Source organism: Vidua macroura, chromosome 13, assembly GCF_024509145.1.
Source record: "Vidua macroura isolate BioBank_ID:100142 chromosome 13, ASM2450914v1, whole genome shotgun sequence".
NCBI classification, from domain to species: domain Eukaryota; kingdom Metazoa; phylum Chordata; class Aves; order Passeriformes; family Viduidae; genus Vidua; species Vidua macroura.
The window spans coordinates 8,930,187-8,957,941 of record NC_071583.1 but is presented as its reverse complement, the minus strand read 5'-3'; the positions used below and the strand labels follow the sequence as shown (position 1 = coordinate 8,957,941).

General features: G+C 49.7%; 1 protein-coding gene across 5 annotated transcripts; it reads right to left on the bottom strand.

The window, feature by feature from the left end:
* FAM107A (family with sequence similarity 107 member A) lies at positions 1-27,755 on the bottom strand. Of its 5 annotated transcripts, none has more exons than XM_053989060.1 (5): positions 27,517-27,755; positions 16,666-16,729; positions 7,003-7,177; positions 3,742-3,898; positions 1-3,312 (listed from the first exon to the last, which is right to left on the bottom strand). In XM_053989060.1, the coding sequence occupies exons 1-5, from the start codon at positions 27,538-27,540 to the stop codon at positions 3,205-3,207; spliced, it is 528 nt and encodes a 175-aa protein (XP_053845035.1). In that variant the 5' UTR covers positions 27,541-27,755; the 3' UTR covers positions 1-3,204. The 5 variants fall into 5 exon arrangements, with proteins under 5 accessions (XP_053845035.1, XP_053845034.1, XP_053845036.1 ...); XM_053989059.1 differs by lacking the exon at positions 27,517-27,755 and adding an exon at positions 17,006-17,029; XM_053989061.1 differs by lacking the exons at positions 16,666-16,729; positions 27,517-27,755 and adding an exon at positions 15,306-16,061.

Genomic DNA, 27,755 nt, shown 5'->3' with positions numbered 1-27,755 from the left:
TGTTTTTTATGTTCATTCAGTTTATTTGGCTGTTGTCTGTTTGTATCCTTGGAGCTTTTTCAGTTCCTTGTGGAAAAGAGCAAAATATACAATTATCATTTAGTTTATTTCTTCAGAAGTGTCCACATTAAACAGTGAGTTAATTCAGTAGAGGTGCATGACATATAGTTTTATATAAATTTATAAACACCAACACAGAATACAGACTATATACCACATAAGCAACATACACAGTGCAAAACATTGTCTTCCATCAATACTCTGATAATGTATACTTTCTGGATACACCAGTTTAATTCAGGAATGTGCTTTAGAGGCGTAGGGAAAAAGATAATGCAAAAGAAATAGAGACACAAATATACCCCAAAATCTTCCTGGTGATACCTACACTGATTTTTTTAGGGTGCCACCTGCTCACTGCTGTTCCATGAAGCTCAAGAGCATTGGTGAAAGCTGTACAGGTTCTGTGTCTGAGCCCAGCTGGGGGTTATCAGTTCAGAGGGGTGAGAAGAGCTGTGCTGGAAAATGCTGTGATGTTTAATCCAGTACTTCAGCAGTAAAAGGATCATTTCCCATGTGCCATCTCCGAGGGCTGGAGCCTGGAGCTCTGGTCAGGGCTGAAGCTCTGTCTGCCCTGCTGTGTCCCCAGGGTGCTGCCTGTGCTGGCTGCCCCTGCTGGCGTGTCCCAGCTCACAGCCCGTGGGGTTCTGGTGGGCAGCTGGGTCTGGACTTTCTGCTGTCTCTCCACTGCTGGGAGGATTTCTCATGACTCTGCTAGCCCAGCCTGAGTTAGGACAGTGTCATCCAGCCCTCCCTCGCCCTTTGGGACTTCTGCTGGAAATGACCCAGACACCCCCAGCCACAATGGACTGTGTTGTGTGCAGCCCCTCTCTGTGCTTGATGGACAAAGGGAGACACCTTGATTTATTTTTCCCCTCCAGGTAATATTTGAATACTTAAGAAGAGCAGCAAAATCCTTTCTGCCTCTTCACTGCTGACCTTACTGGATGGCTCCCACCCAAGGACTTGCATAAATGCCCCTGTCCCAGCCCAAGTGAGCTGATAACATGGATTTCACTGGTGCATATGGAGTGACAGATTGCCTCTCCTGGAGTGCATTTCCATCTGTGGCAAAATTACAAATTAATTTGCTGATTTTTTTTGATCTCTTTGATCAAGGTTACTTAAGCTGTGCCATAATTCCTCACAAAACCTCAGCACAGTAATTCTGGCTTGTTACTTAACACTGATGTTACCTATGGAGTATCATGCAGCATTCTTTACAGCTATATACAGCATCCTTAGCAACACTTTTTTATCCTTTGAGAAATTTGGCTTTTTTTTCCCTGTGAAAAAATACTGGATGCTGCTTCTTCCTTATGGTTTTAATCAAAACCTGTATAAAAAACTTCACAGTTGGAAACGCTCTTAATAGATGCTTTCAAATTTTGTTTGACCTATAGTGACAATATGCACTGGATTTCTGAAATAAAATCATGTTTAGAATAAGCATATGAGCAAGGGCCTTAAAAACTACAGCAGAGACAGTGCCATGAGATGGGATGCTCAAGGACTGAAGCTGACCTAAGGGCTTTTATAGTCCAGTCTGTCACAGAAGCTCCATACCTGTATCACTGCTCTTGACATGTGATGGAGCTCAGATGTTTTACTCAAGCTGCTAGGTCAAGCAACAGCCCTCTGAAATGAAACATCCCACTGGACCAGGAGACTAGAGAATGGATTAGTAACTTTTTTATAAATATGTATAAATGCCCAGTTTCCCTTAAGTTACATATAGATCCACTGAAGATGTGGATAATAAATGTTGATTAACCAGGTATTACCTGCCCAGCTGACGAGGTCTGCTGAGGCCGTTCAAGAGCCAGTGTCCAAAGGCAGTCGGTGAGTTATGCTGTTCAAGCTTTGTGTCAGGGTTGGTGTGAGAAGCAAGAGGCTGAGATATTCCTGAAAATACACTTCTAGCTCTAGATGTGGATATCCCAGGGCACAGGTGCCCTGTAAGTGTGACAGGCTCTGTCCAAACATGGTGCAAATGCACCATCCACCTCAGCTTGGCTATACCAGCAGCAAGAAGATGCTTTGTAAACTGGCAACTGCAATGAGGCAGCTCTGACCTCTGGAAAAGGGGATGAGAAGCAATGACAAGTAGTTTTGCATCAGGACCTACAGGCCCTGTACCCCCTGGTGCCCACAGGTACCAGCTGCATGCAGGGTGGTTAACAGGACAGCCTGGCACCAGTGGGACATGACCACATCACCCCCTCTCCATCACAGGGCATTTCTTGTGGGTCCCTGTGGTAGCACATGTCTAGCTGCTGGGTGAGAGGAGGAAGCTCAGTAGTGCAGGGGCAAGAAGCAGTTTGTCTGTCTGTCTGCTGCATCCACAGGGATCTGCTGCCTGGTCACTGCACTATTCCATGGACACTCGTGCTGGGAACACCCAGCCTTTGCTTTCTGCACAGAGCATTTGCCCTCCACCTGGGGAGTTGATGGAACAGCCCAATGCATTTTCTGCCTGATCATGGAACTACCTAAAAAGCCACTTTGAAATGGCTGAAATGCTGTTTAAAGGTGTTTGTGAAGTACAGCTGCAAGGGCACACAGAGGTTGGTGTTTCTGATAGTATGGGTGTGCTGCTGAGACACACGGCCTCAGCCACACTTGACTGGCACACTGGTGCAAAGCCAGTGACCCTTGGGGAAGCCATTATTGTCACTTGGGCTGTTCTCAGTAATACACAGATTGTCCCTTTTAGTTACCAGGTTTCTAGGAGGCTCTCCAGAGCTGCAGAGCTGCCCTCTTGTCCCCTTGTGCCTGGCAAACCCGCCTTCACAAAGAAGCAGGAGTCCCCCAAGCTGTTCCTACACAGACTTCCCTATTTGAAATATTCACTGTGTCTCTAGAGTTAACCAAGAGTTAGCTGGTGGTTAGTGTGCACCCACAGTCTGGGGGGAAAATAACACCATTCTCTCTGCATCCACTTGTGTGAGTACTCTGGTGAATACTGCACTTTTCCCACAGTGATTCCCTCCTGGTCTAGGAAAACCTTTTCTGTGCCTTCTACTGGAGCAAGTGTTAATAACTGCAAGTAGCCCCAATGGCGTGGCTGGGAATGTCCACCATGTACAGAGATTTCAGTGGGGGTGTTGGCCTTGGTAGGATCCCGTTGGGTTTTGGCAGAAGCTATGCTGCTTTCTCGTCCCCCGTCACCGTTGATGTTCTTCTCAGGTTTTCCTTGACTTTAATGAATTCTGGTGCATGGTCTTCCTGCTTCTCCTGCTCTTTCTCCAGCTGTAAGAAAGAATTCATTGTGCACATGAAAGGACAAAAGAGCATAAGCTACATTAAAACACAAGGCTTCATTATTGCTGGGTCCAGTTATTATTGCCCAAAGCAGTTTATTATTGCCCCATGCAGTTTAGGGTGCTTTGAACTGGAAAAAAAAAAGATTCCATGGACACTGTGTGGGACCCAGAGGAGACCCAGGGCGAGTGGTGTGTAATGGGGTCCTGGGTGAAGTGGTATAAATGCGGTGGATCCCAGTGTGAGGATGAGAGTGCTGCAGCTGTGTGGGGCAGCAGTGGAAGATGTACTTTGGTTCCTGTTTTATGGAGGGGTAGCAGTGCTATAACTTGGGTTGAGCCTCAGCCCACCCATCTCCCCTGTGCCTTGTGTCAGGTGGTTAGGTTAACCCAAGGATGGCTGAAAGCTCAGTTCTACCTGATCCAGCCTCTGGTGCCTCTTTAATAGCTCTTTTTCAAAAGGAGACTGCAATTTCTTTGCCTCTTCCTCTTCCTTCTTCTGTTTGATGAGCAGGTCTCGCCGTCGGTGCTCGAGCACTCGCTGCAGCTCTGGCTTGCTCTCCATGCCCAAACCTCTGTGGATAAAAAGCAGATAAATGAAAGCATCTACACCTGGGGTGTAACCACTGCCAGCCTGGCAACCCCAAAACTTGTCTTGATCCTAAATGGAAACACGGGAGACCTTGTTCCATGAGATTCGTGGGAGATCCATGAACCAGCCCTGACCCACAAATCCATCCACAAGGTTTGAGGCTGTTTGATGGTGCCTTGGGCTGCCTGCTTGGGGTGGACACATGTTGCTGTTCGTGTATGGCACGTTTGGTGCTGGAAGTTCGGCTGATCCCATTGCACCGGGGTACCACAGCTTTCTGTGTCGGCTGTGGAAAAGGGGCTTTCCGTAGGCTCCCGCTGTTACTGGTTTTAGCGGTGCAGGTGTGGATTCAGCGGCGTTGAGAACATGTGCAATAATGACGATTTTTTTCCCACCAGCAGGGGTAGTCATTGGGCTGCAGTAATTGTCCCGGCAGCTCCTTCCTCCCCGCGCAACCCATCTGAAGCTTTGAAACTTTGCTTCATCTGAAGCTTTGCTTCGGAGCTGAGGGCCGGCGATCCCCCTGCTGACATGGATAGTTTTGAATCAAGAGGCCAAAATGTCCTTTTCTCCTGGAAGCCGGAGGATTTGCTGATGGCACAGGTGCCTGACTCCCCTTTGGCCACCTGATGCATCTCAGGTGAACCCCTGTTCTGTGACGGGTGGGATCACAGGAAAGGAGACACAGCAGGGCCATGCAGGCAGGGTATAAATGTGCGGCAAAGAGATGGAAGGTTCCCTGAACAAATTTCAGAAACCTCACACTTTGGATGTTGCCACAGCTGAAGTAGGTACGGGTGGTGTTTGGTGTTCCTGTGCAGGTCTGTGTTGAGAGAGGAGGGGACCTCCCCATGCCTGTGCTAAGGGCTTGCCCAGGGTGCCCTGGGCTGGGGAGTGCTGTTAATGTAAAGCTCCTCCTCAGCACCAGGAGGTCTCTGCTGACCAAAGGCTGGTTGGTTTTGGCCAAAGTTGTTTGAAAGTAGAGGCATCAAACCCTGTGGGCTGTGGATTTCTTGGCAGGGTAGCAGGTGCTGAGGTGGTACCTCACATCACGAGAAGCTGAACTGGCAGGCAGGAGAGAGGAACCACTCTCTCCAGGTGCAGAAAACATCTGCACTGTCACAGCATGGCTGGGCCCAGTGCTTGTATCCTTCCAGTACCTCTTTTAATGATACTTCCTATTGTAATTTTTGTAATTTTTTTTTTCTTTTTCTTAATGACAGGACAAAGTTCACAGCAACATCAGTGAAGGCAGCCATAGCCTTGGCCCCAGAGCTTTCATCATGGTTTTTGAAGCAGGAACAACTTGGATGCTGGAAAGTTGCTTTTCTCAAGGCTTGAGAGAAGGAAAACCTGCCTTGGCTTGCTGGAGACACAGCTTGCAATGTTGCCTGTAGATTTGTTACTATTCTTTGATTTAATCAGCCTGTGTTAGTGCCCAGAGGTGTTGAGTAAGATAAGGATTTTGTTACACAAGCTGCTGATTTCAGTTGCTTCTCCCTGCTTCTTGAGAGGGAAAAACCAACCAAAGCAGAAACAGCAGCAAGTAATAATTCCTTCTCTCTCCCCTTCTCCTCTCTCTTCCTCTATGGTAATATGTAGCAGGAAGCAAAACTGGTAGATTTGAGAGTGACAAGAAACCAGGAACAATGGATTACTTTTTGCAGTAGGGTTTGTTTCATATATTTGCTGAAAAATACTTGGGAAGTCAGAGCCAAAACAGGTTTAGACTGATGCTTGAGAGGGGCCACAGGAGTAGGTGGTGCAGGATGTTTGTGCTGGAGCTGCCTCCTGCCAGTACCTGGTGGCACATGTGGACGTGACATGGTGGCAGGCACAAAACTAGAACACAAAGAGATGATGTTCTTTGTGTTTGCCAGTGTGATCTGGTGCTTCAGAGTTTGTACCTCCTTCACAGCCATTCCTCTCTGCTACTTCCATTGCAGGGGTGTTTTGATCCTTTGTTCCATCATGGTTAGACTGGAATAATGTTCTGTGAGATCAAAGACAGTGCTGGTAGGTGACCCTTTAAACTGAGCAGAATCACTAGGGAGGAGATGGTCACTCTCAAGCCAAAGACTTTTAAAAATATCTGGCTGGTATAATGACATCTGCCTTGATGCCAGAGAAAGGTCCCTGTAATTCGTCTGATTCTGGGAAAATCAAATCAAACCCAAGCCCAGCCAGTGCCAGTATTGATTAATGCACCCTGCTGGCAGGCTTGATTGTTCACTGAATTAATATACATGTCTGGTTCTTGTGATGACTGCAGTCCTTTAGAACTGAGGCTGTGCTCCTTTTAATTAGGCAGCCAAAGAGCTATTGTGTCAGGGTAGTTCAGGGTGTTCAGAAAATGTCAATAAAAAGCCAGCAGATTTTTTTGCTGTGCTTAAAAGCCTCTGAGCAGAATATGATTTCATTGCACTAATGTTCAGACAGCTGGTGCAATGGAATGATGTAGTTGTAGGTTACTGATCATTGGTATGGTTTTCCTGATGTTATATCTGTACCCCCAAAGAGTTAAACTGGGGTGATGGGGTAGGAAGTCAGGAATATGAATTCTAGCCTGTCTTTACCCATTTGGTATTTAGGGAGTTGGTGAGTAGCCTTGTGCAGATGATCTCACCCCACTGCTACCTCAGCTTTCAATGGCTGTATCCAGCATGCACCTTTTCCTGCCTTTGGATTGACCTTCAAGTGCACAGGAATGTTGTACATTGCTGGGGACTTGGCAGATCAGTGATGGAGATAGAAAAAACAGAAAACCTCCAAGGGACACCAAAAAGGGGCTGTAGGGATGCCTTGCATCTTCCAGTGCTTGTGACTCTAAAAAGTGCCAGCCAATGCTTCAGGATGGCAGAGCGGGGGCTTTTCGTTCTGCTTTATTTTTGTAAAAGAAATGGTGACGTCAGAGAAAAGAGGAAAGGATACAGCCAAAGAGGACAGGATACTGTGTTTGCAAGTGAGGGGATTGATCCTGCTGTTCCAGCTTGCAGTCTCTCACTGTCACCTGTGCCTCAGCTTCTGAGCTCTGACAGCTCAGCACCTCTTGGGCTGCTCCAGTGGCAGGCTGCAACCTCCCCTTACCTTTTGTGGTTCATCAGCAGCTCCCTGTGCAGCTCTTGATGGCTCTTTGAGGCTTTTACAGGATTTAGGAGCTTTTTAGGTTTGATGAGGTCTGGGTTTCCATCTATATAGTCTGGGTGAGTCAGGATATTCCCACCATCTGGTCGGTCCCGCTGTATTTCCGTGTACATCGATGCTGGAAGAAAAAAAGAGGTGTTTGCATGAGAAGTCTCACCCTGCTTGGTGTGAGAACCCCAGGCAAGACAGAGGAGAGGAGCTGGTGCTGTCCTGGCTGCTTGACACCATGTCAGTGTCAGAGTGCACGTGCCTTCATGTGCTGGTGGGGGATTTTTAGAGATTTTAAAAAATACTCCCTTTGTGTTGTTGATGAGACACATATTAATTAGATCACTTAAATTATTTGCCAGCCACTCACTTCAGTGGCTGCAGAATTTAGTGCCAAAGATTAATTAATGCAAGATAGATCTAACTAAAACTGGAAGCAGCCATGGGTGTAGACTGTGTTGAGCTGCTGCTTTGGGCGTTTTGGATGAGGTTGTTGGTCCCATAGCACAAGGGGATGTTGTGGGATTTAAGGGGCTTCTGAAACACTGGCCTGAGGAAGTCCTGCTGTATCTGAAACCTCTTGTCAAGGAAAGATTTTACCGATATCCTGCTGACCTATTCATCAGGATTGAGTCCAGTGCCAAGAAAAGCATCCTTCGCCCATGCAGTCTGTGATCATGCTGCAATAATTTGTATGCTCTGGATGTAGGAACAAGAACCCACTGTTTTGGAAGGCATGGCAGCTTGGATTTCAGGCAAATCACAGGGCATGCTCACTGCTGGTGTTTTCCAATTCCTTTACATTTTCTCTTTACAAAAAACTCCTATACAAAGTGAGTGCAAAGCACAAGTTTTAAGACAAACTGCATGTGGTGGGCTGTGTCTTTAAATGAGGAGCACAGTAGGTCTGCCTCCAATTACTCAGTGTATGGTCTAATCAGGTACTCAGAAAGAGCAATTTATTCCTGACTATTCACTTGAACAATTTGGAAGTTTACCAGTAAGAACCAAAAAAAGTCCCAGAAAAAGGGTGTAGGCAGCTTCATGTCTTTAAGTGTCTCATTATTACAGTATTTTTTTGAGGCCTACTGTGAAGTTATATGGGTTGATGGAGCTGGAAGAAAAACAGTTGTTCAGTAATGTTGCCTCTTTCTCTTATTTCAATCTCATGTATAAAAGGAATAAAACCTTTTTAAAAGAGAAATCAATAAAAAAAAAGCCAAGAGAAAGCAGGCTAGGTCATTCTTTCACAGTCAGTAAGCACTTAAAAATGTGAAGTGGATTGCAATCAAACAAAATTGTGTAAGGAATAATACTGCTAAAGAAAAGACTCAATATCAAACAACTTCTCATTGAATGTTAATGTGGCCAGTGCCCTACTGCTTTGGGAACAAAGGAAAACAAATCAGAGCCCATTACAGGAGTGTAATTGGGGTGAATAGTTCGGTACATATTTAAAGGGTGCTTGGAAGCTGCAACCAGTAATTTTTTGTATCACATTATTTTCCTCTAGGATCACACGTTCCCTTCTGCTGGCAGAAGGGAAGGTGGTGTGGTTTGATGTTTGGTGGCAAGTGCCAGGCTGACTCAAACCCTTGCAGGGCTGGACTCCCCAGGCTGAAACTGGGAGCTCAGCCTTGCCTTCCAGAGAGATGCAGGAACTGAAGAACAGCCAAGGGTTAAGGCAGTGCAATTTCATGGCTAATTTTTGTTAGATGAAAGCCAGGTTTGGAACAATGAGAAAATGTATCAGATTTCAGATTTTCACTGGGGTAAAATGGCTTCATTTTTTTCTTGTATTTCTCTTTTTTTTTTTTTTTTTCTTTTTTTTCCTTTTCTTTCTCCACAGAAGAGGCAGAGAAAAGACAAGGAAGGAAGGTACAAAAGCAAAGGTTTGTTTTGGCATGAATGAAGTGCTTGAACTCCTATTTCAAATGGCAAAGCTATGTCTTCATTTTTCAAACAAAAAGGTCTCTCCATGGAGTACCTTCAATAAAATGCCAGGTGTTTTTAATGGAAACACAGTTTTTGGAAGCTGTGTTAATAGACTAGGCTCAATGTTACTGTGTCATCCCACTGCCCTTTCTTGCTGTTCCTGTGTAGTCCAGAGCTGCCTCCAGTGACACAGATGCCCACAGTTGCTTGTGTGTTGGTACCAACTCCTGATGCATGTCAGGAGAAGGGCTGGGACATGTCCATCTTGGATTTGCCTATCTTAAATCCACTTGATGTGCTCTGCCACGGGATAATGCCGTGAGTAGCGAGTGTGGAAGGATTATGCAGCCAACCAAGCCTGAAGGACCAGCCTGAGTGTATGAATGGCTGAAACTCAAGCGACTTTGGTATTTTTCTCTGGACCAATTACCTCTTGGGTCCTGTTGCTAAGCTCTTGGGGCACTGGTGCAGCACTGCTATTTATTAAATACTGTTTCTCCCTGCCTCCATGATGTATGGTTTTCCTTTTGCAACTCAGGACTGGGAGTCCTTTCTTCCCTACCCCAAGACCCATATCCTGGGAGATTTGCTTGGGCAGATTTGCATTCCCCATATCCACATAGGTCCAACACCCAGCAATGCACACCCATGGAATGGTGTCATCCAGTCCTTCAGTCTGGGCTTGTGGTGTTTCCCCAGACACCCAGGATGATCAGGGAAGGGCCCCTCTTCTGTCTTATGTGGCATTTTGAGTGAGCACCGTGGTGAGCCTGCAGGTTTTGGATGGGATAATGTAGTTATTTCCAGACTGCAGCAATCTAATGTTGCATGACTGAGGCTTGCAAAGAAACAGCAATTTATCAACCTATTTACTGAAGGCAGATAGGGAACTTTTCCCTTAAACTAGTACAAATTAGGAGAAAAACTGGGAAGGAAGGAGTGGGAGGAACTGAAATGGACTGGAAGCTTTTCTGGACCGGTTCTGTTAAACCAGCATGTGAAAATCCTCATGAGGAGTGCAATTTGCCTCAATAAACTCTGGGGGCCAGGACACAGCAGGTACCTCTGTGCTTGGTTTTCATGGCACTAGATGTGCCTAGGGGTGTGCAGAAACCCACCTCGAGGGTTTGGCTTCCCGTGGGTGTCTGTACTGCTGCCCTGGGGACAAAGTCAAAGCCCTGGCTGGGACTGGAAGGAGCCTTGAACCTCTCTACAAGAATAGCACTTTAAACCTTCAGAAGCCCCCAGCCTGGAACAATTGAAGGAATGTCTTCATTTACACTGAGCAAAAAAAGAAAAATGAGAATATAAAAATACTGGCGTGTCTGGAGCACAGCTTGGGGTTATGCTGAGGGTAAGGATGGGACATCCTTTCTCCTGCAGGTTGGCAAATAGGACCCAGTGCAAAATGTTTGTCAGGGAGTAGCTCTATCATCTCTGAGACCTGAGGTAATGCATGTCCATGTAACAGAGACAGAGTGCTATCAGGCTGCTTTTTGTCATTATTTATGGTGCTGGAGGTGTAAATCAAACCAGGTCTCTGCAGTGGATTTACAGCAGGATGTCTGTTTTTGCATGATTCAGCTGCAGATCAATGAACAAGGCTCTGCTCCAGCACCTCCCTGGCCACCATCATAAATCAGCAAAAGGTGTTGGACATTTTTATTTTGTTCTTTGCAAGATACAAACAAAAATATACATGTGGATGTTAATACCCCCTGCTGCACTGAGGAAGACAATGTGACCTTTTAAATAGGTCTGCTTTGGAGTGTTGCTTATAAAAAGTAATTCTGTTTGCTTCAACACACTCAGGCTTTGCTTGCTTTTAGGTAATTTCCCTTTCCTCATTTCTAGAAGGTTGGGCTTTCTAGGGAATGTGTGTTTCCAGCTGCTTTTCTGTTAGTAAAAAGCAAGACTGCCAGGATGAGGATGCCAGGGCCCCTGGCAGGTACTTGGACATCACACATGGAGTTGTCTCCTCCCTCAGCTGTAGTGTGAAATGAGCCTTCACTCTCTATCAGTTTTCTAGGAGACCACACAGGGAAATTTCAGCATCTTTGAGGTGGCCCAGAGACCAGACACCCTCCTGCCCCAGGGTGTGGGACTGACTGGAGGAGAAAAGTGACATTTTAATATCTGGTTCTGACCTAAAGCAAAGCCCAAATTCCTGCTCAGACCACCTGGAAAACCTTATAAATCCCCCAGTTCCTGGGAGAGTTGCAATAAAATCATGACTCTGCAATCCTGGGACAAATTGTTTCCACTTCTGATTATGCTCAGCCAGAATCTTTTTGGGAAACAGGGTATCAGGCAGCTTTGGTGCAGCACTAAATACTTTTGAAAGCATGAATGCTGCAAATATATATTAAATATGCTCTAGTAGGAGTGTAAAACAGGTGTGCTGCTTGGGGTGCTGAGTGACTTTTGTGCAGTCCCCCAGAACAAGGAGAAAGGTTTTAGCTTGCTCCTGGAGGAGGAGGAGGAGGGAGAGGACTGGCTCATGCCCAAGGACAGGCATTGGACATGAGGGTTTGGCCACAGCTGGAGCTGGGCTATGCTTCCTTTGGCTGCTGCTGCTTTGTGGTTTTCCCTCACGAGGAGGAGATGCCCTTCACAGAGCATTTATTTAGGATTAAGCAACCTGTCTCCTGGTGGTGGATTGCTGTGTGAGCTCCTCTGTGTCAGGACTGTGCACTGCTGCTGGCAGCCTCTGCTACCTTCCTGTTGGGATGGAAATAATCCCCAGGAATGTTAAAGGCATTAACAGTCCTGGAAAGGGCAGGTAACCTGAGGGATGCAGCTCTGCTTACGGCTGCCTACACGGCTACAGCTGTTCTTTATGATGGAAAAACGAAACAGGTTGGAAATGGAGTTAATCCATAGCTGCTGGATTTAGAAAGCTGTAGAGTGGAGGTCTGGGGTCCTGCCCAGCACCTGTCAACCTGCACCTGTACAGGAGAAAGGAGGGTGCAGCAGGACAGCAGCTGCTTTTTGCAGGTTTTTATGTGAAATGCCTGACTTGTGTTTTGCCAAGGTCTCCTGACATCCTGCCCCCTGTGACATCTTGTTTTTCCCCTGCAAATCCCTCAGCCTTTTCCCATGCCACCTGCATCATTAAACTGCAAAGCTGTCAGTGCTGCCTTCTGCAGCACAGGTCAGTGTTCAACTTTAGCTGAAATCTAGAAAGCAAATGTAGTTCCCAGTGTTTTATTTCTGCTGTGTCATTTGAGAACTGAACTAGAGCATCTCAGAAGAGTTTTCTCAATAGGGCCAGATGATGACCAAACTGCTTTTGTTAAAAATATTGTACTGGCATCCATTTCTGGGCAGATAATGGGCCTTTGGGAAATGCCACCCATGTAAAAACAGTCAGAAGGCAATATTTTGGGAATGAGATCTATACTCAGAGGACATTGCTGTCTGTAACCTTGTGAGACCCTGTCACTTGGTAGAAGGGATAAGGCTGGACAAAAACCTCAGGATGTCCAGGGTCAGAGCCCTGGACTGGGTTTGTAAAACCACTGATCCAAGAGACCACTTCCTGAGCAGAAATGATCACTTACAACTGTGGTTACAGAGAAGAACCTCTGGTTTTCTGGATGCCTGGGATTGATTCATGAATGAATCTTTTTTAAAGAACCAAGAGATTAATGAAGGGCTGCTGACAGCAGCTGGTCATACACGTCCTGCAAGTCAGGTGGCTGCAAGGCCAACACACCAGTGTGGGCCAGCACAGTGAGTTTAAAGCTATTTACACAAGTAACCTGAGCCTGGGGGGTAATGAGGGTTTCTGACACTTTTAACTGCAATTATGGGGGAAACCATCCCATTTCTGGGCCTCAGACCCGAACAACATCCAGTCCCTGGGGAACCCTTCTTTCCTCAGGGTGAGAGTACTGTCCCTTACCCCTCTTGGGAAGGCTGAGAGGAGTAGGGCCTGTCCTCAGTCCCCACAAGAGTTTGCATGAGCAGGTTGAGGTGTGTGGGATCTTTAAACCAGCCTCTGTTACTTTTAAGCACTTGCATGCTTCTCTGTTAACAAGAATTTAACTTTTTTTTCATTTTAGAGTATGAACTTTCTGTCAATGCATTTCCAGTGTCTGAAGTGCAGCTGGAGTTTGGCTCTACAGCTTTTCTTGTGAGAGAGTAATGGCAGAAAAGGTCATGCTATATGTTAAGTCTTACAAAGAATGAAGCTGAAAGTTTGTCATTGGTTTTGGATTCTTCAATTGATAGCACTTGCTAATTTGCATGATTTTCCTAGTGTTAATTAACTGTATTTTAGAAATATGGAATAGCTAGGGTTGGCAAAACTGGAAAGAATTCCATGTCAGTCTCTGAAAGCCCTAAAACTTTGTCTGATGACAGCAGCTTTCAGGTGTGCACCTGCATTGCAGAGGACATCAGGTTTGACCTCAAAGTGGGGCACTTGCTTGAGGAAGCCCCTTTTGCATGGTCAGTGGGTTCAGGGCAGAGGGGGGCACCTGGATGTGGGGATGTTCTCAGTGCCTGGACGCCCTTTGGTGGGTGAGTCCCCACAGCTGAGCCCACAAAACGTGCCTTAGCACCCCAGTAATCCGTGTGCTGCTGTTACAACAACCTGGAACAAAATACCCGTAATTCACATTAGCCTAATGACTGCTGTGGCTTACTGCCCTGGTGATGGATGATGGTGACGTTAATAATGATAATAATAATGATAATAATAGTAATAACGTGAGCCCAAAGATTGGCAGATGCTAAACATTACCCTCCCTGGGTGAGATGGCACCAGCTCCCACCCTCACCGTGATTTTCCTCTCCTCTGGCTCCAGCTGTGCCAGCAGCTCGGGAGCACCTCATACCGACAGACCTGGCACGCTCCCCTGTGCTTGTCACCAGGCGACCGTACCTCTGATAAATGATCTGTGTGCTCTGGGAAGGAGTCAAAGAACCTTTGTCTGCTTTTAATCTATAGTTTTAAATAATTAAGCAAGGCTAATTCTGGTATTTATAATGCAATAGGGTGAGTGTAACTCGATGTGGCTGCTTTGGAAAGCAGTTCCCAGCTATCAAGTGGCTGCCTCAGGGCAGCAGGCACTCACACTCCAGGTCCCCTTGCCTTCACTCAGCCTTGACGGTCAGAAACAAACTCCACGGGGTCACAACGTCAGAAAGGTAGAGAAAACCCTAATGGAAATGTAAAACAGGGCTGGAGGACACGTCTCTGCAGCTCCCAGCACTGCTGCCTCGTGTCACCACTGTTCTACCTCTGTGTCTCTGTTGAGCACATGCTGGGGATGGGGCTGCTCACCTGTGCAGCCAGTGTTCTCTCACTGGTGTAGCCACTCTCCCCAGTTTGTCCCCAGTCCTGCTTGCCCTTGCTGAGCCCCGTGCCAGCACCGCAGTCCCCAGGGCTGGGTCCCCCATTTGCACCAGCACTGCACCTGCCTAAGGGAGCACAGAGCAGGTGCTGGGCTCAGCCCTGGCTGCTCACGCATTGTCACCTGCCATCACCCCAAAGGTGAAGGACTCTGGATGTCACCATGGTCATCCACTGAACTTTGCGTTCGTGCACATGGATTTAGAAGAGAGAAATCCCACCAGGTTTGAGGCTTTCTGAGCTGTCTGGCATGTAGAAGTTACCAGCTGGAAATACTTGTACTGTCAGGCAGCAGCAAGTGCCTCTCTGCTGGCAGGCAGGACTGGGTGTGCTGGTTAATAATTTCATTTAATTACCTTGGACTGTGATAAGCAAAGATAGCAAGGCTGGGATCTTAGTCTGCTACCAATCACCAAGACGTCCCATGCCTTTTACAAGCAGCATGTGGAGCACTGGTTTAGTTTTGTTTGACAGTGGCAGATGCTTAGCAGTCCCTCTTGACAATCATAAACTTAGTTTTAATATCTCACCAAATATTTGCTCTGCACATTTGCCTGCCAATGACAGAGATGCACATCAATCAGTAATGAATGCTTAAAGTTAAAAGGTATTTTGTTAAATACAGAAAATATCCTCCTATGTTGATTTGTAGGGATCGCATTAGCCCCCTATCCAGCCCAGTGCCTCTTCAAGAAGGTTTGAATTGCAGGATGGGTATTCTAAAGGAATATGGAGATATATGGAAAGGCAGAAGATATGGAAAGGCAGAAGCAGAAGGGCAGCTTCTCAACCAGCTACAGAACTATTAAAGTAGCATGATATCTCAAAATTAAAACCGGGTCCCAAGTCACCTGTGTATCCAGTGCAGAGCAATCCCAGGGGATGAAGCAGCCCGTCCCCGCAGAAGGGAGCACCGGAGAAGCGGGGATCCCCCGGGGCAGCCTGGGGGCCCTGCGCTTACCTGATTTCCGCAGTGAGGCCCTGGGGAGCCCGGGGGGCAGCTGCTGCCCTGTGCCCCACGACATGGGGCTGCGGGGCCGAGGCTGCCGCTGCCTGCCCTGGCGCCTCTGTGACTTTTGGCCGCTCCGAGGAAGCTGCCCGGCTGCTGGCAGGTCTGTGCGGTGCCAGCAGGGACGGAAGGTCACGTGGAGGTGGCTGCTGCTCCCTCCCTGCTGCTCCTGCCACCCCACCAGGACCGCGCTGGGCGCTGAGCTCAGCTGGCAGCAGCCGCTGGCCTTGCTCGCTCTTCGGTGCCGGTCTCTCTGCCGCCCTGAAAACTTCTTCCCTTTGCTCTTTGTTGCCTGATGGTGTTTTCCCAGGACAGATGAACACGCTGATGGCTTTTCCTCCCCAGAGCAAACAGTTCTGCGTGCCCAGGCACCCGAGCTGCCTGCTCGGCACAGCCACTGCTGCTGGAGGAGAGGTCGTGTCCCTGCTCCACGGAGGACGATTTCTCCTCAACGTGCCTTAACCACGCTCCTGGAGAAATCAGATCGCCCCAGAGGAAGCCGCACGCCCACTCTCTTTAGCAACCACTGCAACAGCCAAGCCGGCACCAGGGCAACCGCTCGAGCTATCGTGATTATTCCCTGGCATGTTGCAACACTCTGCCATCCACCAAGTGCTGCACGGCCCCGGGGTAAGGGCTGCGAGAGGGAGAAGCAGCCCCTACACGGGGCCACGGGTGTCCTGGCGGCATCAGAGCTTTTGTGATGCCACAGCATCGCTGCCCCAGGTCTGCTGCTGCTGCTGGATGCAGCCCCTGCCCGACCTGGGCTTCTTGTCCCCATCGTCACTGTGGCTGGAAGGTGCCGTGTTGGCTGTCCCTGAATTGCCACAGCCTGGGAAACCAAAAGCTGCAAAGGTGGGGGAGAAGAAGGGGTTAAACCACTCCAGCAACTCCTTTGGTCTCTTCAGTGGGTTCTGAGGTCCAGTTCTGCCCAGGTTGCCCAGTGCCAGCCTGCAGGTGCTCAGTGTCCCAGGCCCCGGAGACTCAGGGATGAAGGAAAACCATTTCCACATGGAGGAAGGGGATAGGGAAAGCTGGGGGGCACCACTGGGGTGCCCAGTCACCTTCACACTCTGTGGCACCCGAGGGTGCATTGTCCAGGCTGTGTCCTGGCCTGACACTCCTGGTCCTCTGAAGGACTGGAGAAAGAAGCCAGGTTTTCACCTTTTCACAGTTTGCACCTCTCCACATCCCATCGTTTTCCCCCGTCCCAGCCAAGGGCTCAGCAGCACCAGGTGTGAGCCGAAGGCTCAGCCACTCCCAGTTTGCCTCCAAAGCTCTTTGAGGGTCAGCATGGGCTGCTGGCACTCACCTGAACTGCCACTCCATGGCTTCTTGCTTCCACTTGGACCCTTGGACTGAAGGGAATATTCTTTCTGGAAGAAAAGACAAGAGAGAAATGAGAAAAGACTGTACAGGTATTGCTCTATCACAGGAAATGAAACATAGGAGAAGTTGCTGGTCCTTTGCTACCAGTGACTAAAAAAAAAATATTTTTAACCTCCTGACCAGGAGCTGTTCAGTTTAATTGACATGGGGCCTCAGAGGCAAGAGAGGAGAGGCAGGCTGGTCCTTACTCCAGTGTGTGTGGTGTGTGTCTGTGTGCTTGTGAATGCAGTCAAGTCTGACCCGTCCAGCCGTGGGTTACTCACAGGCAGGGTTTGGAAGACCCCACACAGCTTTTGCATCTAAACCAAGGCTGTGGCAAAGGAGAAGCCTTTAAGTGGGGATGTTGTGCAGTTTTTCTGCTCAAGCTGTGACCTCACAGCCCATGTGTGCCCCACAAGATTTCAGTGGCCCAGCAGACTCCCCTCACATCATGCATTGTCCCATGGCCTGGCTGCTCATTGCACACTCCAAAAATACCATTTGGCTCAGTTTGAATGCAAAAGAAAATGGATACACATCTGTGCTATTCCCCTTGGGTCACCTTTGAACAAGTTTCAGGTCTGTGAGTTCACTGGAGATTTGTCAAAGGGCGGAAAGAACATCAATCTAAACCTGTTTTGAGTTCCCAGGGAAGTGTGGTTATGGCTGGTGGATGTGGGAATAGAAAAGGGCTGTGATCCATCAACATCTGCTTTTAACTGAGTAAAATCAGAAAAAGGCCAGCTAAATTTTCTGGATATATTTCTGATGCACCCTGGTGCCTGACCAGCTGCACATCTGGGCTCCTCTCCTGCAGAGAGAAGGAGGAAGTGGGTTTGTGGGGTGCTGTCCTGAGCCAAGGGACTTTTCATGGCAAAGCTCTTTTCCTGGGAGCTCCTTGCAGAACAGTTCTCTTTGCTATGTAAATTAGTACACAATCTCCCCTGTGCTCCTGTGTCTTTGAGATTAACAAAAAGCCTTTGTGCTGCCCCTGTAGGTTACTTTGTGAGGGTGGTTGATTGCTGGGCAAGATTTATCTGGAGTGGCTCCTGCAGACAAGGAGTTGCGTCATTCACCAGCTGCCCTGTGTGTCTTAGGAAGTGGCTTCATGTCCTAGGGGAAGGTGACATGGGGAGCTCATTCCAGCATCACCCATTGCATCTCCTGTACACAGGATGGCCCAGTGTCGCTGGGATTGCTGCAGGGGTTTGTGGGGAGGTCTTCTTTGGAGGTATCACCCCAGAGTAGCGAGCCCAGGGTCCCTGAGTCAGCAGCTGGCAGACCCAGGCAGTTCTGGGATAGCTCTGGAACAGCTCTGGTACAGCTCTCTGATGTGTGACACAGAGGGCTCATCCCTTGGGAATTGGGCTCTCTGTGATGGGGGAGTGAAATGGTTTTCTCATTCAATGTGCACATAAAGAGAAAATAATGCTGCACCTGGAGTGTCGCTGGCAGGCGCTGTATGGTTATTAATGAGTAGTGGGAACAGGAAAATGGTTCTGGAGAAGCCCACAGCCAGGTTCTTGCTACCAGGGCTGTTCATTAGATGGACTTTTAGCTGCTGAGTTACTGTGTTAGTGATGTTGGCTGCTGGTTGTCATCTCTTTAGCCAATTGCTGTGGCACCAGGAGCTTTCTTGTGTGCACGTCTCCTGTGTATTAAAAAACCCCAAATGCGTCAAGCCAGTTCCCAACACCAACACTGGCCCTCCCTGGATGTGCAATGCTGCCCACTGATACGAGTGCAGTGACAGTGACAGTGTGTGCCTGTTGAGGAGCCTGGCTGCAGCTGTGAGAGACAGAACAAACAGCTCTGCCTGGATCTTTATCAAACCTCCACTCTCAGCACGGGGTTGGGATGGCAGCATCACTGCCAGTCATGTCAGGCATCCAATCTGCAGGCAAAACTTTATTCTGCTCAAGTCACCTAGGTCTGGACTCGAAGGCAGACGGCATTTCACCTCCTGCTGCAGGGAGGCCCTGGAGGCTGGTTAAACATTTGCTCTGCTGAGTTAATGCTTGATGTGGGCTGAGGTGCTGCTTGTGGTGCTAGGGACTGGCTGTGCAGCCCAGCTTCCCTCCCACCCTGTGGCACCAGCTCCCAGCACAAACTCTGTGCAATCCCAGTACAACCTCAGAAGTCATGCTGGTTGCACTGTGGTGGTGACCTCGATGGTAGAAAAGCCAAAAGCACGGAATGTGTAGGCTGGTCAGACCATGCTGGGTCCCTGGTACCCTGTCACCTCTTGGCACAGGTTGGTTGGTAACACACGCCTGCTAATCTCCACTGGAGCCATTAGTGTATTTGCAGAGCAGGACAGCTTCTCCTCACACCTCCCCAGGGCAGTTAATGATTGCCCAGGTGATGGAGATTTTTGCCTGCTCCCTATGGGATAAAGCAGGTTGTGGCACTCTGTCCCCAGCCAGCTGAGGGACAGGTGTTGCAGTTGGAGGGTTTAATTTGTCACAGTGAGGGCTCAGATGGGGAGTTTGTGTTGCAGTAAATGGGCAGAAAATGCCTGCTATTTCCCAAACCCTTCTATTTCCATGTGAAAACCACTTCTCTGTGCAGTGTGACTGCATCTTGCCAGGAGTAAGAAGTAGTAATAACATCCAGTATCAGATAGTAACACTGTGCCCCTCTGCACTGAGCAGGACAGTCCTGGAGACATTGCTGATGGGAGCAGGTGCTGCTTCCAGCCTGCAGGCCAGCTCCTCCTGCCTGGCATCCCCATCCTGCTTTAACCATGTCAGTGAGGACACCCACTGCTTCAGCTGGAATTAGCCTGGTGATTAAGTGGGTTAAACCCCACAGAGCAACACAAGGCATAAATAGAAAGTAGTTCCATGCTTTACATGCACCGTTCTGCGTTACTCCCAAGCATCCTGGGCATCTCTGTGTCCCAGCAGGATTGTTCCTGGTACAGCAAAGAGCTCCTGCAGCAAATGTCCGGAGGCAGTGTCACAGGCATGGGCTGCTTTGAGCCACCAGCTCTAACCACTGTCCTCCTCCCGGGCTCCCCACTAGGGGAGTGCAGTGCTCCTACTGGAGCTTAAAGCCAGCCAATTTGAATAAACCATTAATCAGTGTTATTTGTCCCACGTGTGGGTGCTGTGATGTTTACTTGTGGCACAGCTGACAGTAATTTTGGACTCTGTTTGTGCTCTGATGAAAGCAGGGAAAAGAGCCATCAGCACGGTCAGAGTGTGAGCCATGGGAAGGGTGATGAGAATGGCTTCAGGCAGGTTCAGATCAATACAGGTGCCATTAAGATGCAGTATCAGAGCATCTGTATTGCACTGTAGCCAAAGTCTGAGCTAATGAATTAGGTAAGAAATTGTTGCAATCTGATCAGGGTGATAAAGAGGTATAAAAGTGGGCAATGTGTGACTGTCCCACAGGTCTGGTTTGGGAGGGAGACACCATTAGCAGGGTTAGACATTGTTCAACCTGTAGGAGTAGATGGACTCAGAGAAAGGTACTTTGTCCCTAAGGTGCTCCTGACATCGGCATTCAATTAATGACCCTATCCATTGATTAAAATAGTCTTATTGCTAAACACAGAGACTTTGAAAGGAGTTGTCATGACCAGGAACAAGGTCCATTGATGGCTGGGAGATCGAAGCCACCATTTCTGTGTGTGATGAAGCCACAAAACACGTAGCTTAGAGGTTAACTAAACTGTTCTCTACCATTGCTTTTGATTAGCCCCAAATACATTTTGCTCTTTTCAGTGCTCTGCGTGAAAACATCTCATATATGCCCCTGGACTCTGAGATGCCATCAGAGCTGTTGCCCAAATATCCTGTGTTATTGCTGAATTTTGGTCTATCTCTGCTCATTTGCAGCAGCTGAGACTGATCCACAGACATCAATGAAGTCATCCACTGGAAGGAACTTTGGAGGATTAGTAAGACTTTTTCTCATCTGTGATGTCAATACACAAAAATCTGTCAGCTCGATTGTTTTGCTGCAAAGTCCTGCCATGTGAGGTGTTAAGGTTTATTTGATTCAGCAAGCTGGGGCTCACGTTTGCTGGGATGACACCGTGTTTTTGGTAAGGAGAAACACAAAAAATCAGCAGCACAACCCAATGCCTCACACTGCTGCTAACTCCCTGAAGGCATTGGTGAAAGGAAGCGCTGCAGTTTGATGAATTTCCAAAATTTCTTGAGGGCTAGGAAAGGCAGTGTAACACCCTGCTCCCTCTGGAGCTTGCAGACTGGGCTCTGCCTTCCTGGTGGTGGTCAGGATGAAACTGCTCTCAGGACTGCTGTGAGAAACTGCATGTTCCTGTCTCTTGCAGAGGCAGAGCAGTGCCGGGTTTGGGAGGGTTCCTCCTTGGCAGGGAGCTTGACTGTGCACATTCCTGTGCTCACAGCTCATTATGGGACACTGCTACATTGGCAGGTTTTGCAATCGGGATGGGCAGGCTCCCAGGAGTCGGTGTCCAGGCACATCCCAGCATTCCTGGGCCAGCAGCTGCTGCCACGGTGGTGCCCTTGTCATGGGAAGGGGTCTTGGAGCCACCACAGCATCCAGTGTGTGCCTGAGCCCTGCCCCATCGCTCCCTGTCCTGTGCCTGTGTCCACCCCTCCATGCACACCTGCCCGGAGGGAGCTGGCTTTTCAAACCAAGCTGAGCTTGTATTACTCCTGATCCCTGGCCACAACCATAGCTGATTTCACTATCATATTGCAAAGGACTCTAAGAAATATCAAGTTATTGGTGTAAGATTTCATTACTGGTCTTTTGACCTCCACAAGTCTGCAGTTTTTCTTGGGTTGAAGTGAGCTGAGGGCAGATGCATGTGGCCACTCTCACGAGAGCAGCCAGCAGCCTCAAGGATATTTCAACCACAGGAATTTGTAAATTTAGGCTTACAGAAGGAGATCAGGCTCTTGGTCTGCCTATGGGGTCAGGCTGACACTCCTCAGCTCCTGTGCCAGTATCTGGGAGCACCAGCCAGGTGGCCACTTTGCTGCCTAGTCGAGTAGAAAATTGTAAATGCTTCAAATACTGCTTGGTGTTATTTTATTCATAAAGAACACACAATTTGACACAGATGAGTGCTGTGCTGACCCTTGCCTGTCTTTTTCACCGATGTCATTCCCCCTCCCAAATCCCTGTGGCCCCTGAAGGCAAGCACAGCCCTCCTGTGGTGTGAAAGCTGGCAAATCGAGTCCCATGTCACTGACTGTCAACAAAAAAGGAAAAAAAAAACCAAGTAAAGCAGGGAGGCAGCAGCATGGGGATGGAGGCTTGCTGGAGCTGCCAGCCCCGGGGCAGGGAGCCCGGTGGAACTTCCCACCATGGCTGAGCTAACGCTGCTCCCTGGCTGCTCCCAGCACACGGCTGGGGAGGGGGAATGCGACACACCAGACCTCAGCAGAAAACTTCCTGCAGATTAATGAGAGAAATCAGTGGCAGGGCTCAGCCCCACAGCAGCCACTGCACAAGGCTCATTTGTTAGCATTGGAGCTGACTGTGAAGCCTGACATCCCACTGAGAAGGGCATGAAGAGGCTCTTGGCACAAAGCGGAGCAGTGCACACACCGATGGACCAGCTGTTCTGCCTTGGACCCTAAGGAAATCCTCGCTTGCAGTTCAGTGCTTTTTAATCTGGTCCCTTGCAAAGTGCAGAGCACACACCACCTCTGCATACCAGGGCAAAGCCAAATGGTAGCCCTGTTCACTGCTGAAAATACCTGTATCGCCCACCTCAGTGTTGTCAGCAGCAGTTAAAAGTTGTTGCTGCAATGGATAAACAGTTTTTTACGTGTCTCAGGAGCTTATTCTTGCCCTGTGCTGGAGATGTGATACCACTGCTGATATGAAAGACTGCTCCACTATTTCTGGGGATGCTGCTGATTGTGCAGGAAGAACATCAGTCACTGGCACAAAAGGGCTCCAACAGCTTTGGAGTGAATTGTTGTCATGCTGCAGAGAGACCATTAAGACACTCTAAAATGCCTTGAAGAATGTTGTTTTGTGAAAAGTGAGGCTTATGCCACATGATTAATAGGGACAGTGTTTATTTCTGGCACAGTGTCATGCTGTCCTAGGGCTGCCAGGCTGCAGTGGCATCATCACTCCATTTCACAACTAGGGACCATATGTTAGGGGCCAAGGATAGAGCTGCCATCAGAAATTTGCTCTTGTGACACCCCCTTGTTGGGATCTTTACCTGCCCAGGGTCACTTGAATTGCTCCTTACCTTGGAGAAATGGAGTTTGTGAAAAGCAAGGGCAGAATTGCCCGACCAGCCCCAGGCACTGCTGGTGGCAAATGGTCAAAGCAGAGTGGGGTCTGATCCCTGTGGGCAGCGTGTGCCAGCTGGGCCCTGTGCGGAGGAGACCCTGAAGGAAGGGGCCAAAAGGGAGGAAGTTTGGCTGTTGTCTGGGATGAGATGCCACCTGCCAGGCTGCAAGTACCACCATGAGCTGCAAATGGAGGAGGCAGAGGAGGAAGACATGAAGCATCCCTGTTAATGCAGGGTTCAGAAGGAGGCAGCAGATGCCACTTAAGATCAGAGAGAACCAGCGAAGCCTTTAATTACTTTAATCCATTTTTATTTGAGGACTGCTGAGCCATCCCAGAGTCAGCAGCTGCATTTCCCATGCATTGCTGTTCTTGGTCTCTCCATGAGCACATCATGCACCTCCCTTCAGTCTGAGCCCTCTCCATGACTCCCTTGCAACCCCAGTGCTGCAGGCAGCATTAGCCAGTGCTGCATAACCTCTGCCCTTGCCCTGGAGGGGCTGGCAGCACACTCTTCTGTGTCATGCCCAGCACCATCACCCATGGATCAAACCCTTGTGCTGCTTGTCATGCTTGAAGGCAGAGTTTCAGCCTGGGCTAGCTGTGTCCAAGTGAGTTCCCTGTCCCACTGAGCCCATTCGAGCTCTCTCAGGACCAGAATGTCAGCCTGTTTGGAGGCAGGGAGTGGGTTATGTCAGGTGTTGGAGCTGGTTTACTGGTGCTGTCTAGTTGCTTGGGATGGAGAAGTAAGAAATCAAACTGTGATCTCATTCTAGGAGCTAGGGCAGCACCACTGCAATGAGTTTGGCTTCTGAGAGCTGGGATGCTACAGCATGTTATTCACTTTAAAAGCTACAAAAGCCCAGAGAACTCTACTTAGAGTTCCCTTGTGTTACTACCTCTGGGACCTTAAAGGGTTGAAGAAGAGGAAGGCAAGAGGCAGGATAAAGTCACCTTACAGGGCTTCTGTGGAGGTTTTGGGACTAGCCCTGGCCCTGCTCTCCCACTCTGGACTGTGCTGTGTCAGATAGATGAGAGGACCTAGAGATGTTTGCTGTCTCATGATGCAGAACCATTATTTTCTGGGTGTGTGTTATTTTTGCCCAGAAATGGGCTTTTTATCATTAGTGTCCCCACTCTTGAGGCACTTTGGGACTTTACTGCTGTGCCTCTGTAGCTCTCATCCCTGCCCTCTAAGCAAGCTTGTTGCAGGCAGCACATGCAAACCCTTCTCCCCAAGAAGCACAATGCTCAAGGACACTGAAACATTGTGGCTCCTGGTTGCCATCTGGTTTTTGGATTGCTCCCAGGGCCAGTGCCACCAAACAGCCTTTGGCATTCTGTGACTGTCGGTGGGGCTGGCTCTGCTCAGGGGCCTTGGCACCTGCAGCCCCTCTTGCTGACAGGGGAGCAGCCCTGGAGCCCTGGCTGATGGCGGGGGGACGGCCGGGGCTGCAGTGTCAGAGCAGGCAGGGTCCCTCGGAGGGATCTTGTGCTGCCCAGGCTGGCAGGGACACTGGCTACCAGCTTTCTGAAATACTTGTCAGGGAGAGGCAGGGAAATCCCACTGTGCCTGCAGCTCTGTGGAGCGTAATGGAGCAGAGGTGTCCCAGCTCACTGCCTTGGAGTCACATTTCCTCCCAGGTGAGAGGGGCTGCTGGACCATGGGACTTCCTTGGGGTGTCACAAGGTGCTGGCTGTTTCAGACCCCTTTGTCCTTCTGTGGCACAGGCTAAAACACTTCTCTGGCCAGACTGTGGGGGTCCCTCACTAGTGGGGCAAGTTGTGCTTGTGGGGAAATCCCACCAGCAGCTCGCAGAAGTGATTGTCCTGTCCTGCTCAGATGGAGGAGTTTTAAAGGATGTTCTCAAAACCCTGTTTTCAGCATGGGCAGCCAGGTACTGTGGTTTGCCTGAACAAGCAGAGCCTCTCTCCCTGGCACTGGCATGCTGCCTCTTGTTGTTCTAAACCAGCCACAGAGCAAAGCTCCCTGCTCAGCAGCAGGGCTAATCCGGGCTCATCTGACATTAGTGTAAACTGACACTCTTGGGAATTTGGGGACAGAGAACTTTCCCTGGGGAAACAGCCACTATGCAAACTCTGCCTTGAGAAAACATGGAGAAAAGAAGTGGAGAGGTGCAGGTGCCTGGGAACAACCTCCTCCACTGCCAGAGGGTCTGGAGCATCTGCCCTGGCACCCTGGGGATCTGTTGCTGGTGAGGCTGTGCTTGCAGATTATCTGAAAGATGTTTGCTGGGGTTAGAGGGATGTCAGCCACACCAGTGGGGCTGAAGCCCTGCAGAGCAGAGGAATCAGCAGGGAATCATCACCAGCTCATCAATCAGCACCAGCTCTGAAACATGCACGAACCAGCCTGTGGCAAAGTCCTTGCCTTCCCTTCAAGAGAAGGGCAGCCCAGCAAAAATCTGTGTCTTGCTGGAGCCCTGCTGTTGGCTTGGGCCCACAGAACACTGGTGATACGAGAACAGGTTTTTTGGGACTAGATGCAGCCTTTTAAAGTAAAAATGTCCTTGGAGCCACGCTGGCAGCCTTTCCGGTCCCTTTTGTTGTGGAGCTGGGGATTGCCTTGCACTCCACAATCCACTACTGTAATCCCCTTGGAGTGCTGTTCTGGACTAAGCCTAAAAGAGGTGCAGCTGAGACTGCTAATGCAGGCTGTGCTGGCCAGGGGTGCTGAGCCCTGCTCCGTGCTCCCTGTGGGTCCTCTCTGGGCTGCTGCTGACGGATGGGTTCAGCCCTGGCAGGTCCCTGTGCCCTGGTTCTGCAAGGGCTGGGGGAAGGGGAGCTTTCCTGTCACCTTCACCTGGACTCATCCTGCTCTTCAGGAGAGCTGGATCCTGCTGTTCATGCCCACCCTGGAAAGGCAGCAGAAAGAATTGTCTTGTTTTCATCTCCCACCAGCATCAGCCTAAGGGTAAAGGACCAGGAGCTGCCAGTCAGACATCCCTGCTTGGTGCCAGCTGGGCAGTGGCACAGGCTTTTGTCAACCCAGGCAACATTTGGGAGGCTGAAATGGGAGTGACATCTCTGACCTTTTGGTACCCATGCAAGTAAAACTGTCTCAGCTTTTAGGAGCTGCCAGGAAGCTGGAGAGCCCGAGCTCCCTGCAGCGTTTCAAAGCCAGGCCATTCAGTGCCGGGCTGTGGTGGGATCGTGGTGTTTCAGAGAGAGGGAACAGTGGGCAAAGCTGTCCAAAAGCAGCCTGGTCTGGTGGTCAGGAGGCTGGCATGGGCTGCTTTGTATGCAGCGGGGCTTAACTGGGTGGCGCTGAGCCAAGCCTGACCTAACCAGCTTATTTCCCTGCTTCCAGTAATGCCTCTACAAATGCGCCGGGGCCTGAAGGTCAGGGCCACGTGAGCAGGGGCCTGGGGATTAGCTGTGGGCAGAGCATGGCTCCTTCTGGGTGTGTTGTAGTCCTGAGCCACGGGAACAGCCACGGCTCCTGCGTGTGCTGGAGCCAGCCTGGCCTTGCTACCTGGGATGGGAGCTGGAGCAGCTCGGGGCTGGCTGGGAGCAGCACCTCCTGCACCTGGCACTTGTCAGAAGTCCAGAAAAACAGATACATGTTTACTAGTCCCACTTCAGCTCTGATTTTCCTTCTGGGTCTTGGTCACACTGGCCAGTGAAAAGTTTTTCACTTGCTTGCCCTGCAAGGGGGTCTAGCTTTGGTTTTGGAAGAAAGTCCAGTAAATTGGCAAAATTCTGAAAGGCACTTAGTGCCTATATCTCTCAAGGCCACAGTCATGCTCAGCTGAGCATGAAGGGTCCCTGTTGGGGTAAAGGGTCACTGCTGTCCCCATTCCAGTGGAAGTTATTACCTAGTGTGGTGCACAAGTATGTTTCTCTTAGAGCTGGGAGATGAGCTATGGAAGTCTTATTCCAGGCAGGGCATTGCAACTGAACAGGGATGATGCATCTCTAGGCACTGATGTCATCAGCCATGGAAGCAAAATGACATGCAACATCCTCAGCACAACCATCTCCAGCCACCTCTGCAGGGCTCTGATTCCATAAAACTGTTTCTGTCTGGAGCTGTTTGACCACTCTCCCCACGGGATTTGGAGGACATGTGTTGGTGCTGTGGGATCTGGCCCAGCCCCTCCGTGTCCTGGGAGGAAGCTGGCATCAATTCCCAGGCCAAGAAACACTCAGGACTTGCTCTGCTCTGCATCTACAGGAGACATCCTAGAGGCTGCTGGAGGCATTCAGAACAAATCTGACATTTCTCCCCAGAGAACCAAACTTTGTCTGTCCTAAAGCCACGCTTGCAATGCTCTGATCCCCTCCTTGCTGTCCTGAAAGCCCCGGCGGGCCCCCATGCTGAGCCCATTAGACGGAATTACTTAATCCGGCCCTGCTGGGTGGCACCACACCCAGGAGCGGTCCCTTCCCTCTAATCCCCGGCTGCCCCAGCGCACGCGGGGCAAAGCGAGCACCACGTGAGCACAGGGTGCCTTCTCCATCGCCTCTCACCACCGCAGCCCCGAGGAAAACCGCCCCGGTAGCTTTTTACCTTTTTGCCGTGAGACGCCCCCATGGTCGGATGCGCAGGCTGTGCTCCCCTCTCCGGGCTGCGGGAGCCGCCGGCTCTGCGGTCGCGGCCCCGTTACTGCAGGGGGGACAGGCGGCCCTGCTGCTCCCAGCCCCTCCGCCGCTGCCGTGGGGAGACGTGGGTGAAATCCAGCCCGTCTGTGGCGGGGTCGGGTGGGAAAGCTTGCTTTTCCTCCCTTCTTCCAGCACGTGGAGAACTCA